We start from the raw sequence: 14,477 nt of genomic DNA, 5'->3' as shown, positions 1-14,477 counted from the left end.
ACATTTTCCATAACCAGGGTTAGACACTGAGCTCCATGATATAGCTGGCAGGTCACAGTCTGCCTACAGTCTCTGTAGTCTGCTTCAGCTAACAATGGTGGTTGTCAACATGGATTGAAGGAATTGCTACATTTATTGTTTTTAGAAAACATTTGACAAGTAAATGAGGAATTCAGAAATGGTTCTGGATTATGATTTTTGAAGGAGAGCTTTGTCTGATTACTTGACATAGCATCCAAACAGTATAAGGAGTTTACAATTTAAAAGCAAATTCAAGTGTTAATCCAGGGATCTTATGCTTGTGGTAAAATCATTTCACTCACTGAAAATACATTGACTTCCACTCTAAAATGTGACAAAGTAGAGGCAAAAATAATGGAACAAAAAACAGTACCATTACTACTTGAATTTAAAATCTTCTTTAAAATATAATTATTCATGGGGTGCCTGGGTGGCTCAGTTGGTTAAGTGTCTGACTTTGGCTCAGGTCATGATCTCACAATTTGTGAGTTCAAGCCCTGAATCGGGCTTTCTGCTGTCAGCACAGAACTTGCTTTGGATCCTGCCTCCCTCCCCAACTTGTTTTCTCTCTCTCTCTCAAAAGTAAACATTAAAATATATATATATATATATATATATATATATATATATATACACACACACATATACATATATATAAATATATATAAGTATATATATATATAAATTATTCATATCTTGAATAGCTGAAGCAATCTTGAGAAAAAAGAACCTGGAGGCACAACAATCCCTGATTTCAAACTATATTAACAAGGCTGTAGTAATCGAAACAGTATGTTATTGGCATAAAAAAAGACATATAGGCCAGTGGAACAAAATAGAGAGCCTAGAAGTAAACCCACACTTCTAGGTGTGGGTATATGTTCAGTTAATTTATGATGAAAAAGCTAAGAATATACAAGGGGAAAGGACAGTCTCTTTAATAAATGATGATGGGAAAACTGAACAGCTACATACAAAAGAATGAAATTGGACCACTGTCTTTCAACATACATAAAAAGTAACTCAAAATGGATTGAAGACTTGAATGTAAGACCTAAAACCATAAATCTCCTGGAAGAAAACATAGGTGGTGAGGTCCTTGACATAGGTCTTGGCAATGATTTTTTAAATCTGACACCAAAAGCAAAAGCAACAAAAGTAAAAATGAACAAGTGGGACTACGTCAAACTAAAAAGCTTTTTACAGCAGATGAAGGAAACAATCAGCAAAGTGAAATGCATTCTATTGAATGGGAGAAAGTACTTACAAGTGATATATCTGATAAGAGGTTAATATCCCAAATATATGAAGAACTCTTATAACTTGGTAGCAAAAAATCCCCAAACAACAAAAATGGACAGGAAATTTAAGTAGGCCTTTTTCCAAAGAAGACATGGATGGCCCACAAGTATGCAAAAGATTCTCAACATCATTAATCAGGGAAATGCAAAGCAAAACCACAATGAGATATCACCTCACACCTGTTAAAATAGCTATTATCAAAAAGACAAGAAATAATAAATGTTGGTGAGGATGTAGAGAAAAAGGAACCCTGTGCACTGTTGGTGGAAATGTAAATTGGTACAACCACTATGGAAAACAGTACAGAGGTTTCTAAAAAAGTTAAAAAAAGAACTACCGTATGACCTAGCAATTTCAATTCTGGTGTTTATCTGAAGAAAGTCAAAACATTAACTCAGAAAGATGTATGCACCACCCACCATGTTCATAGCAGCATTATTTATAATAGTCAAGATATGGAAACAACCCAAGTGTCCATTGATGGATGAATAAAGAAAACATGGTGTGTATATATGTGCATATACATATATACAATGGAATGCCATAAATGGTTCAGCCATGAAAAAAAGGAAATCTTGCCATTTGCAATAACATTCATGGGCCTCATTATGCTAAGTGAAATAAGTCAGAGGAAGACAAATGCATATGATCTCACTTATATGTGGAATCTAAAACAAAAACCAAAAATCTCATTTAAAAAAAGCTCATAGATACAGAGAACAGATTGGGGTTGCCAAAAGTAGGAGTTTAGAGGGTGGGGGCAGTAAATGGGGTCAAAAGATGCACACTTACACTTAAAAAAATAAATAGGTCAAGGGAATGCAGCATGGTGACTATAGTTAATAATACTATATTGTATATTTGGAAGTTGCTAAGACACTAGATCTTAAAAATTCTCATCATGTTTTTTTGTGAGTATGTATAGTGAAGGATGTTAGGTAGGCTTATTGTGATTATTATTGTGATTATTGTGATTATTTCACAGTATACACAAATATCAAATCATTATGTTGTATACCTGAAATTGTTTTAATGGCATAACATAATGTTATTTGTCAATTATACTTCAATATAAAATATTCATAACTTTGTAAAGTTTATAGTATAAATATTTCACGACAGAACTAAAAGTCTTGAGATCTTATTAAATAATTAGTCGATAACATTCAATTATTTTCTGAAACTTAGGAAACACCTTTTACTATCATACTAATCTTAGCCCAAAAATCTCTTCACAGTTATGAAGGTAATTGTGTTATTTTAGGAACAGGCCCTAGTGGTGGCTAAATTATTTTCAATAAATGTTTAACCATTAGATTTACTACTGGATCTCCCTGTCATCTAAGGCTGTTTTAATTAGACCCTGGCTTCAATTGGAAGTCTTCCAAAGTAGGGGGGGAAAGGACAAGGAGGAGGAGGAGAAGGAGGAGGGGGAGGAGTGAGGAAGGAGGAGCTGTCAACCACAGGAGTGAGGTACTGGGAAAGCAGGTCCTAGGGACAAAGGGAGGGACCCTCTTTGACTGCAGGCAGGATGAGAGCCCAGCGTTGATATTCTGTTTTTTCCTTTGAGTGGTGCTCTTTTCAGCCGCCCTGGTGGCAGCTGTTGTGGATGACATAGTGGCTGGCTAGTCGAATAGTAGTAGTAGCTGCTCTTGCCACTGCTGGGTTGGTGTTACTGTTTGCACGGCCTCTAGAGGGCAACTCCTAGCCTTTGTTTGTGTTGAGCCTGTAGGATGTGTTTCATCCTTGGCTGTCTGCAAGAGAGAACTATTTTTTCAAGGTGCTTGTTTAAGGACCTTTAATATCATATTCTGTAGAGTTATAAAACTAGTGTTACGGCTCAAAGCATAATATTCCTGGCTACCTTTTCAGTTCTGTTTGCCATCTAGATCTTCTGACTTGTCTTTGGTTTAGATCGACACTTAGTACTCAGGATTCTTTCCCAGTGTGTTTCAATCCTCTGAAACAAACCCATCACCGTACCCTCCTTCTAGCATCTAAAGGACTTGGTATCAGCCAAATGTTTCGACTTTCATTTCCTTTGACTTTCTTTTTCGTGAGGCAAAGGTCATAAGCTTTGGTCTTTGGGACAAAGTGTGTTTCATCAGATTTATAAAATGAAAGGCTTTTATTTCAATGTGCGAACATTGAAAAATTAGAAATTTTACACTGATACTTGGATTTTTGGCTTTTCTTGGAAAATCAAAAGATGTGGCAACACTGGACCTGAATTGCAATTGCAGCTAGAGCTGAGTAGTGGCTCTACCTTTTAGACTGGCACGTATTCTGCTGGTTACCAAGTCCCCACCCAGCCTGGCATTTGAGTTTGTAATCCTTGGAGTACTACATGCGTTGAAAATGAGTCATAAGTATGGTTTAATAGTTTTTAAGGTAAGTATTCTCTCGAACTCTTAATAATTCTCTCTTAAATAACAGATGTAAAACTTACTCCAAATACAGGATGTAGGTAAATTGTTATTATTCTTCTGTAATCGGTTCTCACAAATAGAAACTTAGTAGTTCCCTTAGTTTGAGCCAAAGAATGCGCATACCACATGCACAAATTAAAGATGAGTAGAAGGTACAAGTCTGTACTCATGGATTTCGGAAAAAGCGTGTGTTTGGAAAAAAGTTTGTAAGTTTAAAAAAAATTAAAAGGTAAGGAGCCTGCATTATAGGATCAGTCTTACCTCAGGTAAATTCAATCTGTAAAAAGATTGGAAAATGAGCAGCACAAAACAAGAAGCTATTTTTCCTTGAAATTTTACTTTAGGAAGAAGAAGAAAATTGTAACAAAGCTATTTAAAAATATTATATAACAAGGACTCATGTTCATCCTGGTAACTGAAAGACCTTTAATCATGTTTATCTTAATCTATATTTAAATTAAAAAAACCCTTTCGTTGGGTTATTTTTTATTTAAGTATAATTAACATACAGTGTTATATCAATTTCAGGTGTACAATATGATTCCACAATTCTATATATTAACGCTCATCACAATAAGTATACTCTTAATACCCTTTATCAATTTCACCCATCCTCCCACCCTTCTCCCCCCTGGCAACCACTAGTTTATTCTCTTTATTTAAGAGTCTGTTTTTTGGTTTGTCTCTTTTATTATTTGTTCTTTTGTTTGTTTTGTTTCTTAAATTTCACATATGAGTGAAATCATTCCATCCCAGATATGAGTGAAATCATGTGATATTTGTCTTTCTCCATATGACTTATTCCACTTAGCATTATATGCTCTACGTTGCACCCATGTTGTTGCAAATGACAAGATCTCATTCTTTTTTGTGACTGAGTAGTACTCCATTGTATGTATATATACAACATCTTCTTTACCCATTCATCTGTCACTGGATACTTGGGTTGCTTTCATCCTTTGGCTATTGTGAATAATGCTGCAATAAACCTAGGGGTACATGTATCTTTTTGAATTAGTATTTTCTTTTTTTTTTTTTTTTTAACGTTTATTTATTTTTGAGACAGAGAGAGAGAGAACATGAACAGGGGAGGGTCAGAGAAACAGGGAGACATAGAATCTGAAACAGGCTCCAGGCTCTGAGCTGTCAGCACAGAGCCCGACGCAGGGCTTGTACCCACGGACCGCGAGATCATGACCTGAGCCGGAGTCAGACGCTTAACCGACTGAGCCACCCAGGCGCCCAAGTATTTTGATTTTATTCCACTCAGTAGTGGAATTACTGGACCATATGGTAGTTCTATTTTTGAGGAACCTCCATACTGTTTAGTCACTCTCATTAAACTTGAATTTGAAGGGTTTTTTTGTTTTGTTTTGTTTTTTGGCAGATGATCAATATTAGGAATAAAGTGAGTCACCTTCTTGGATACTGTACTCACATGTTCAGACTGACCTCCCTCTGTCCCCATGCTAGGAGCCTTTGTCTAAGGATACTCCTTACTTTGTTCACATTCCAGATTCTACTCTGAGCCACCACATCTGTATTATCTGCCACCAAGGGCTTTTCTTGGTCTCTTCTTCAAGAAGGAAAGGGAGGAAGAAGTTGAAGACTATATCTAGCTTTTTAAAGCAAAGTTCCAGGGGTGCCTGGGTGGCTCAGGTGGTTAAGCATCTGACTTTGACTCAGGTCATGATCTCACGGTTTGTGAGTTTGAGTCCTCATTGGAGGAGCCCAAGCCCCGCTTTAGGTGAGCATGAGCCCCAGCTCGGGTGAGCATGAGTCCCATTTTGGGTAAAACACGAGTCCTGCTTTGGGTAAGCCCTGTTTCTCTCTCTCTCTCTCTCTCTCTCTCTCTCTCTCTCTCTCTCTCTCACCCCTTGTAGGATTCTCTCTCCCTCTCTCTCTCTGCCTTCTCTCATTTGTGCTCCCCCCCCTCAAAAAAACAAATACCCCCCCAATTCCATTTAAATATTTTTTAGTATTGCTACAAAATGTAAATATATATGGCACATTGACTTTTAAAATTTTCTTCTGTAAGATTTTCTTATATCTATCATATTATATATTTATATTGAATTATATGCATATGAATATCTCTTTTTTATTTTTAGGGCTCTCCAAAAAATGTGGAATCCTTTGCGTCTATGCTGAGACATTCTCCTCTTACACAGATGGGACCTGCCAAGGATAAACTAGTTATTGGACGAATCTTTCATATTGTGGAAAATGATCTTTATATTGATTTTGGTGGCAAGTTTCATTGTGTGTGTAGAAGACCAGAAGTGGATGGAGAGTAAGTAGAATCGTTTCCAAGTTTTTTTTAATACTGTTCATAAAAGTTGAGATACCTCAAAAGTATTTTTGGACTTTAATTGGTGATTTTCTAAAAGACAGAAAATATGCTTTATTTCTCTTCATAATGCTAGTTAGGGAAGTTAGGCCAGATTCGTGTCATGTTATGTTAGTCACCTTAGCCTAGATTCATATCTTCTCAAAGCCGTGAGAGCAGTTTTGGGGAAGATCTGAATGTTCTTCTTAGTAATAAACTATCCCCACCATAAAATGAAAACCAACTTTATAGTAATATATGCTGCTCAGGCGATTTTACGTGTAACCTTTTTGCCTCTTCCTCTGTTCCACAGTCTTCTGCTTCTCAGAGAAGCCTCCCTTTCTACTTCTTCGTGCTCCTTTCTCTCCCACTACCAAATTCTGATGCTTTATTATTTTCCTTTCTTATTCTGTACCTACTCTCAGAATTAGAATTTTCCCTATTATGGAACAGAATTCATTCTGTTTATAGGTAAAGATATTTGTGAGTATAATGCACTGGGGAAACCATTAAGATGACAGATCTAGGAGTAGAGTATCGAGAGTGAAGGGAGATGTGGAACAAAGGTTCTGAGATTGGAAAATGATAGTAAGCAAAATAGGAATGATTTTTTCCCATCAGTTTTTAATGTGTACATTTTTAAAATTTCAGTATTTCTGGTATCAGGATGCAACTTACAGTTGATGTTATATCAATTTAATTGACAGTGTTCTTTATTCTTAAAGTAATGGTGAGTCTAGTACTCAGTGGCATCTTAGGATGAATTACAGTGATTGAAAAGTTTGTGATGTTCAAGGATGAGTCATATTGTAGAAATGAATAGGAAGAGAGTCTACTCTAGATCTAAGAGAGCAATTATGAGAATTGGTTGCCTCTCTCCTGAGAGCTCTGGATACCTAAAGGTCCGGTTAATACAAATTTCCTTAGATCAGTGGCATTTGAGTAAATATTTAATGTCTAGTTGTCCAATAAAAAAAGACCCCGATTTGCCAATTTTTGTGGCGTAAAACACTCCCACCTTGGTCAATTTTAAGTCACTAGTGTAATGTCACTGAATGCAGAATTGGGAATATTTGTACACAGTCCAGCTCCCACAAGCTGGTGCAGTCTGGAGCCAGCACACCTCTACCTCAGATAATCAGAAGCTAAGCAGTGTCTCGCAAGGTAAGTGCCATGAACCGGGAGATCCTGGAGGAGAAAATGGACTTCTTATGCTACCTGGCATCGAGAGGTAATGGCTCAGGCATAGCCTGTCTTGGTATATCAAATAACATACAAGCTGGTCAAAAAGAGTAAGACCTCAAGAAATTTCTAAGTAGGATAAGTTTGTCAATCCAGATACTAATACTGTATGTCTGTTGTGTAATGGGTCATCGAAGGGATTAAATCAGATAATGTATGGAAAGATTTAGGACAGTGACTGGTGTATAATAAATAGATGCTGCTGTTACTGCTGTTCTTGAAATCCTGGTGATTTGGATTTTTGAGAACTGATGGTGACATTCCTCAAGAATTCCTATTGATGAGGATTCGTGCAGGAGGCAAGTGCGAAGATAGGCAGTTCTAAAGTTATCCTTTAAGAGAGGCATCCTGAGCTCTTGGGTGCTGTCAGCAGTAGCTGTGGCAGGTCATTTTTCATTAATAGAACATATATCTGTAATTTAAAAATGAAGTACTGTTTTATTTTATACAAAGAAATTTTCTCATCTCCTCCCTACAATCAGTAAGCTTTTCCTCATGCTGCCATGGGCGCTACCTAGTCGCGGTGGCCATCTTTATTCTTACAAGCCAACCTAGTTTGCAGCTAGAACATCAGGTATTAACTTTATAAAAAATGCATTTTACAGGTAACTCTGCTGGATATGAATATGTCTCCTGCTCAGGTAGATGTATTATAAGTAGCAAATGCAATGTACACTTTTCCTTATGTTTGTGGATGGAGTTTTGTTTATGATACTTCTTTCATGGGTATTTATGTCTTTGTGGGTATTCTTTTATGTATACTGTCCTTTTTTCATTAACATTTTAAAACATCAGTTTGGTCATTATGTTTTGTTTTTGAGCATAATATTTCAGAATGCATTAGAGACTAGAAGTTCTAATTTGATTCTCAGGCCTTACTGACTAAATCACAGAATTTTAAGTATCAGTATTTGAGACTATATTTCTCTAATAAGTGCTATCATATGGTTTGAATATTTTATGTACAGTATAGCTTAAAATAGTTAAATACTAGAAATTATTGCAACATTTATTAAATCTTAAATTTTCATCGAAAACTATACACATACATATATCCTATTATAGAAATTACCATACGGTTGAAACCTTCATCTCCACATATGCTCTGCCAGTGAAGCAGTCCATTTAACAAAAGTTTTTTGGAGTGTGAGGGATGGCTCATAATAATTTTGCAAGTAAATTGTCTAGCCTATGGAGCAGTCACCATATTAGAATTTTTCATGTACTTAGCACAGTTAAATGCCTGCACCTCTGTTTTGTAGTTATCTTTCAATTCCTGCCCCCATCGGCCTACCCAGGATCCATTCACCAGAAGTTCCCACTTTAACTTCCAAATCAGTCACCAAATCAATACATTCATGACTGAGGATCATGAAGAAGGGTCAGTCATACCAGTGCAGGAGGAGTTGATTAATTTGTTTGTTCATTCATTTGTTCAGCAAATATTTATTGGACCTCTTCAGCTTGGCAGTTACTGTTCTACCTGGGAAGGGCTGGTAAACCAGAGCTCCTAGTTGCCCTCATGAAGTTGGGTGACTTCTACTGGAGGATAAGGGGAATAGATAGTAAACAAGTATATAAATCAATTTTAAAAATTGGTAATTACATGAGTAAAAAGGGATAATATGGTGAAAAAATGGCGAGTAGAACATAACGGTAGTTAGAAAAGGGGCTTTGACCTCTATTCTTCTATTGCTTAAAGTCTGAAATACCCTCTGAGGACTTTTTTTTTTTTTTTTCTTTTGATGATAAACAAATGTCAAGGCTTAAGTTCTATTCCTCTCTGGTCCTACAGACTGATAATATTATTTCCAACAGTGTGCTAAAAGGAGGAGTTCACTTTAGCCAAGATGTGATCTGAATAGTTTGGTTACTCTTGTTCCACATCCTCATAGCTATGCAGGTAAAAACTGCAGCTCCATATTTACATACGTTGTTTTTGGGGGAGAAACTTTCTATCTTAGAAAATTCCTTGTTGTCCAGGTTTTTTAACGTTTTTAATGTTTATTTATTTTTGAGAGAGAGAGAGACAGAGCACAAGTGAGGGAGAGGCAGAGAGAGAAGGAGGCACAGAATCTGAAGCAGGCTCCAGGCTCTGAGATGTCAGCACAGAACCTTACATGGGGCTCCAACTTACAAAGCGTGAGATCGTGATCTGAGCCGAAGTCAGACGCTTAACCGACTGGGCCACCCAGGCACCCCCTTGTTGCCTGGTTTTTAATTCATCCTGAAAAGAAGGTTTCTACCCTTCACAGAATATTTATTAAATTTCCTGAATTCTATGTGTAGAAACTCTTAGGTTCTTTCCAAAACCCTTCTCTAGGTCTCTTATAGCTACCTGTCACTTATGTTTTGAAAGTATTATAGAAAGGTATCAGATCAGCATAATTACTGTTTCAGTTACTTTGCTTTTCTACCTGTATCCAAGACAAAGTTTGTGGGGGAATTATTTTATTCAGATGTTACCTGTTGTCTTTATAATTGGTAGAAAGATGATACCACCAAATCAGAAAGTAATGAGATCCAGGTAGGTCTCTGGTCCCCTTTCATATCTACAAGTTTAGATTATCTGATAGAACAGCTTATTGGGCTGGTCACATGTTTGCTCTCTATCTCCATGATGTCAGGCTAACTGTGACTGAGCAGATTTTAGGAGGGTAATTCTGACAATGGCAGAACTTCTTGCTTTGATACATTTACTTAAGAGACAACGAATAAGATGTAGATATTTACATAATTTGTTCATCATTCAGCATTCATCAGACCTGCTGTTTAAAATCCCTTTTGAGGACCTGTTTTCTTTCTCTCTTTGGTTTGACTTTGTTGTGGTTGAATCTATTCTGCTTTAGGACAGCTTAATGACATGCAAAGAAAAATACTCCAATTTAACAAAATACCCAGTTTGGCAAAATGTTTTAATTTTTTTCATTATTTTTATGAATTATTTAATTTACTTTTATTTTTTCATTTTTATTTTTTTCATTTTATTTATTATTAAATTTTTTTATTAAGTTTTAATTCCAGTATAGTTAACATACAGTGTTATATTAGTTTCAGGTGTCCAGTATAGTGATTCAACAATTCTATACATTACTCGGTACTCATCATGATAAGTGTCTTCTTTAATCCCCATCACCTGTTCCCCTATTTCACCCATCCCCCTACCCACCTCCCCTCTGGTAACCATCACTTTGTTCCCTGTAGTGAAGAGTCTTTTTCTTGGTTTGTCTCTCTTTTTTTCCTTTTGCTCATTTATTTCTTAAATTCCACACAAGTCACATCATATGGTATTTGTTTTTTTCTGACTGACTTATTTCACTTAGCATTATACTCTCTAGCTCCATCCATATTGTTGCAAATGGCAAGATTTCATTCTTTTTGTGGCTAAATAATATTCCTTTGTATATACATGTATACCACATCTTTATTCATCTGTCAGTGGACACTTGGGCTGCTTCCATCATTTGGCTATTGTACATAATACTGCAATAAACATAGGTGTGCGTGTATCCCTTTGAAGTAGTGTTTTTGTGTTTGGGGGGTAAATACCCTGTAGTACAGTTACTGGATCATAGGGTGGTTCTATTTTTAACTTTTTGAGGAACCTCCATACTGTTTTCCACAGTTGCTGCACCAATTTGCATGCCCACCAACAGTGCACAAGGGTTCCTTTTCCTCACCAGCAGTTGTTTCTTTCATTATTGCTTTTTAATATAGTTGATGGTATTTCAAACTTAGAGCAGCTGATAAGAATCAGAAATAATTTTGGTTAACTGAATATTCTGATTAGCTAAGTAATGGCCTTTTAGTAAGTTCTACAACTTTTTTGTTTTAATATTTGTTTTTGGTTATAGTTTGCTCTACATCTAATGTGGGGCTTGAACTCACGACCCTGAGATCAGGAATCACATGCTCAACTCACGGAGCCAGCCAGGCACCCCAATTATAGTTTAAAGGAACAGTTTCTGGGTGCTTGTATGGCTCAGTCAGTGGAGTATCTGACTCTTGATTTCAGCTCAGGTCGTGGTCCCAGGGTCATGGGATCAAGCCCTACGTTGGGCTCCACACTGAGCATGTAGCCTGCTGAAGATTCTCTCTCTCTCTTTCGCCCTCTGCCCATCTCCCCAACTCACGAGCTCTCTCTCTCTCTAAAATAATATAAATAAGTAAGTAAGTAAGTAAGTAAGTAAATAAATAAATAACAGTTTTCAACCTTTGTCCCAAGAAACTCTAGAGTTCTGCAGAAAGGCTTCAGAGATTGTTCTGGGGGTAGTGGGGAAATTAGGCCCTACTTTCAGAGCAGCTCTACATTCATTATTTTATTACAGTTCTGGGAACATTTTGTTTAAAATGTGTATGGGAAATAGTGGTAGTATTTCTACCACCAAAAAAAAAGTTTGAAAAACAGTTTTAAAAGAAAATTTATTCTAGAAAGACATATTAATGGTAACATTCAGCATATAAGCATTACATTCAGAATATAATCACAGTGGTATTGTGATCTACTTAGACTCAGTTGCAAAATAAAAATGTTATAAGTAAATTCAGAGGGTTTGAAGGTGTGGATGGTGCCTAATTCTAATAGTACCAACCTTAAAAGTTTTAAACATTATATTATTTTTCTTTCATGTCAAATTATGACTTGAAATCAGAAATCAGATTATGACAAATTAGAATGCCTCAGGCATTAACTTCTTTGGCAGTTATCGAATCAGCTGATTGCTAAATTAATCAGCATTCTCTTCTATAAAACCCACTGACTGATACCGACACTAACTGGAAAAGAGATTTGTGGTCCTCCGCTATATTGACACTTTCACTTCTTCCAGTTCAGCTGTATCTTTAGCTAAATAAAGCTAGTTGTGTTTGTTCCAAAATCTGTTTATATTATCATTAAGTAATTTTTTAAATTATTGCATAAATTAATAAAATATGACCATGGAAAGGGTTTTTGTTCTTTAAGAAAGCTCATTTTAATGTTTTGGAAAGACCCCATAAAGGAGAGATTTTTTTTTTTTTTTTTTTTTTTTTAATTTAAAGAAACTACTTTTGAATTAGTTTGGGCAAGTAAACCATAAAGATTGGTTGGGGGGAATCCTGAAAATCTGGAAGGAATTGCTTTCCAAATGTCTTTCTGTTCCTGGTTTACTTTAAAGTGACTGATCTGGCAATCCCAGACATTGTAGTATGGGTATTGTTTATGTAAGGAAATCAGTGCAGAGCTCCAGTAAGTGGACCTCTCCTCAACAAGAAAGCCTGGACTTCTTTCAGATTATTTGCATTACTTGTAAATTGATGTCTTCACAGAGTTATGTGTAGACATTTTTAATGAGGTCTCACTTTAACCTACTTTTCCGTGAGCCAACCTATGAGTCCAAGGGCTTCTACTGTGACTTTTCCATCATGTGAACCTGCCTGCCCTTTTCTTTAGACATTTTTTTCTTCTGTCATTAACACAGCATACAGTTTCACTAATTTTGTGCTAGTGTGAATTAAGATTGTTCCCTTTTCATAGTCCCATCTGATAATCATAATAGCTAGTCTTTTGAAAACCCACATTGACGCTTTATGTCTGATTTATTCCTCATAAGAAGCATAGAAAGTAGAGGATATTATCCAAATGAAGAAAGTGAGTTTTCAAGCATAATGTGCTGCAGTGATACAGCTGGTAATTAATAAGGCAGGGATTCAAACCTAGGGCTGTGTGTACCCAACATAGCTCCTGAATTTTTCACTCTACTGTGCTGTTCTCTAAATCTCACAACATATAGTTACTAAGTATCACAAGAGCCCCCTAAAATGATCTCACATATGAGCCAGTTTTCATACCAGGGTCCCTGAGGCAGGCATTGTGGTCGGGAAGCTCTATGGTGGTCTGTTAAAGAATGGTAGGTAGCCTGTTACAGTGTCCTTGGCTATGGTGTCCATGGTCTAATATGTTTGGATAGTTGTTACCACTAATAAGCTAATGACCACTGGGTCCAGGCTTGTTTCAGAGTGGATGTGTAACATAATTATGGTGAGACCTGTAGCCATAGGAACTGGTTAATGGCTGACAGTGATTCATAGCTTAGAGACAGCAGGCCTCATGTTATTTGGGAATGCTTTATTTCAGAAAAGTTTATTCTGCAAATAGTAGAAAGTTGACTCTTGATACATATAATACTCAATTTTTAATTCTTTGTTTCTTTTTGTAAAATATGTCATCTACTTTCACCTTGTCACTACTAAAGTAGTTTAATCTGTTTTTATGATCTTTGTTTTTTGATGAACCAGGGTCATAATTATAAACATTAATGTGTGTTGTATCATAATTCAAATATATAGAATTATTGCTCCTTAGCCATACAACCGTCCAGGTCTGTGGTTTTTGTGTTTCACCTTTCCATGTCATCATTCTTTTCTGCTGTTGTCCTGGGTCTGCATTTTTAGGGTTTTTTTGAACTTTTAACTTTTCTTCTAATATTCTGATGCCCAGGAAATTGGTCACCAAATGTGTTGTGCTTAAAATAAGAACAACTAGTGTCTGAGTAATAACCTCTGAGCCTCTTCTGGAAGTAAAGTGTATGTACTTTAGTACATGGACTTCAACATGTATTTTGACAGCTCCTAAACTCCTCTGCTTAGTTCTCATTGGGTTCTGTGGAGACTTGATGTCACCAGATAACTAACTTCCTGATAAGTGAAGTGTAACTAGGTTGGCGTCTTGCCTGTGTTCACTGCCTGTTCACTGATGCCTTTGATAGGGATTGTCACATGTCAGGACAGTGTTTGTTGAACCAGTCAATGTGCTGAGCGTCTTGGATGAGTATTTATTGTGGTTGAGATTTTAACACCTTCAGTAGAAACAGTAGTGAAAATAAGATGGGATTCGTGGGCCGCAAATACTATTTGAGATGCTATCAGTTCTTACTGTGAATTTGTAAATAAATGAGTAAATTCCTTAAGAACTTTGTAAAACCCAGAGTATTGTTTTATGGCGTTGATTAGTTTTATTGGCTTGGAATGTACCTATAGTACATCTTATCAGTCTCAAGAATTAAGCTGCTGATTTTATTATTTTTTTAATTAAGTTTTTATTTTCATTCTAGTATAGTTAATATACAGTGATATATTAGTTTCAAGTGTATGATATAGTGATTCACCAATTCTGT

The 14,477-nt window shown here is 36.2% G+C and overlaps 1 protein-coding gene across 3 annotated transcripts in view; it reads left to right on the top strand.

Moving 5' to 3' along the window:
• Positions 1 to 14,477, top strand: part of MRPS28 (mitochondrial ribosomal protein S28) — a 208,956-nt gene that overhangs the window by 15,869 nt on the left and 178,610 nt on the right. For all 3 annotated transcript variants that reach the window (XM_003999933.6, XM_045050173.1, XR_002151861.3), the window contains exon 2: positions 5,864 to 6,045. In XM_003999933.6, coding sequence (XP_003999982.1) covers positions 5,864 to 6,045 — 182 coding nt within the window. The remainder of the gene's footprint in view (positions 1 to 5,863; positions 6,046 to 14,477) is intronic.

The sequence above is a fragment of the Felis catus genome, chromosome F2 (genome assembly GCF_018350175.1).
Source record: "Felis catus isolate Fca126 chromosome F2, F.catus_Fca126_mat1.0, whole genome shotgun sequence".
Taxonomy (NCBI): Eukaryota; Metazoa; Chordata; class Mammalia; order Carnivora; family Felidae; genus Felis; species Felis catus.
Note: the sequence above shows the minus strand (reverse complement) of the source record. Positions and strands in the feature narration are given on the sequence as shown.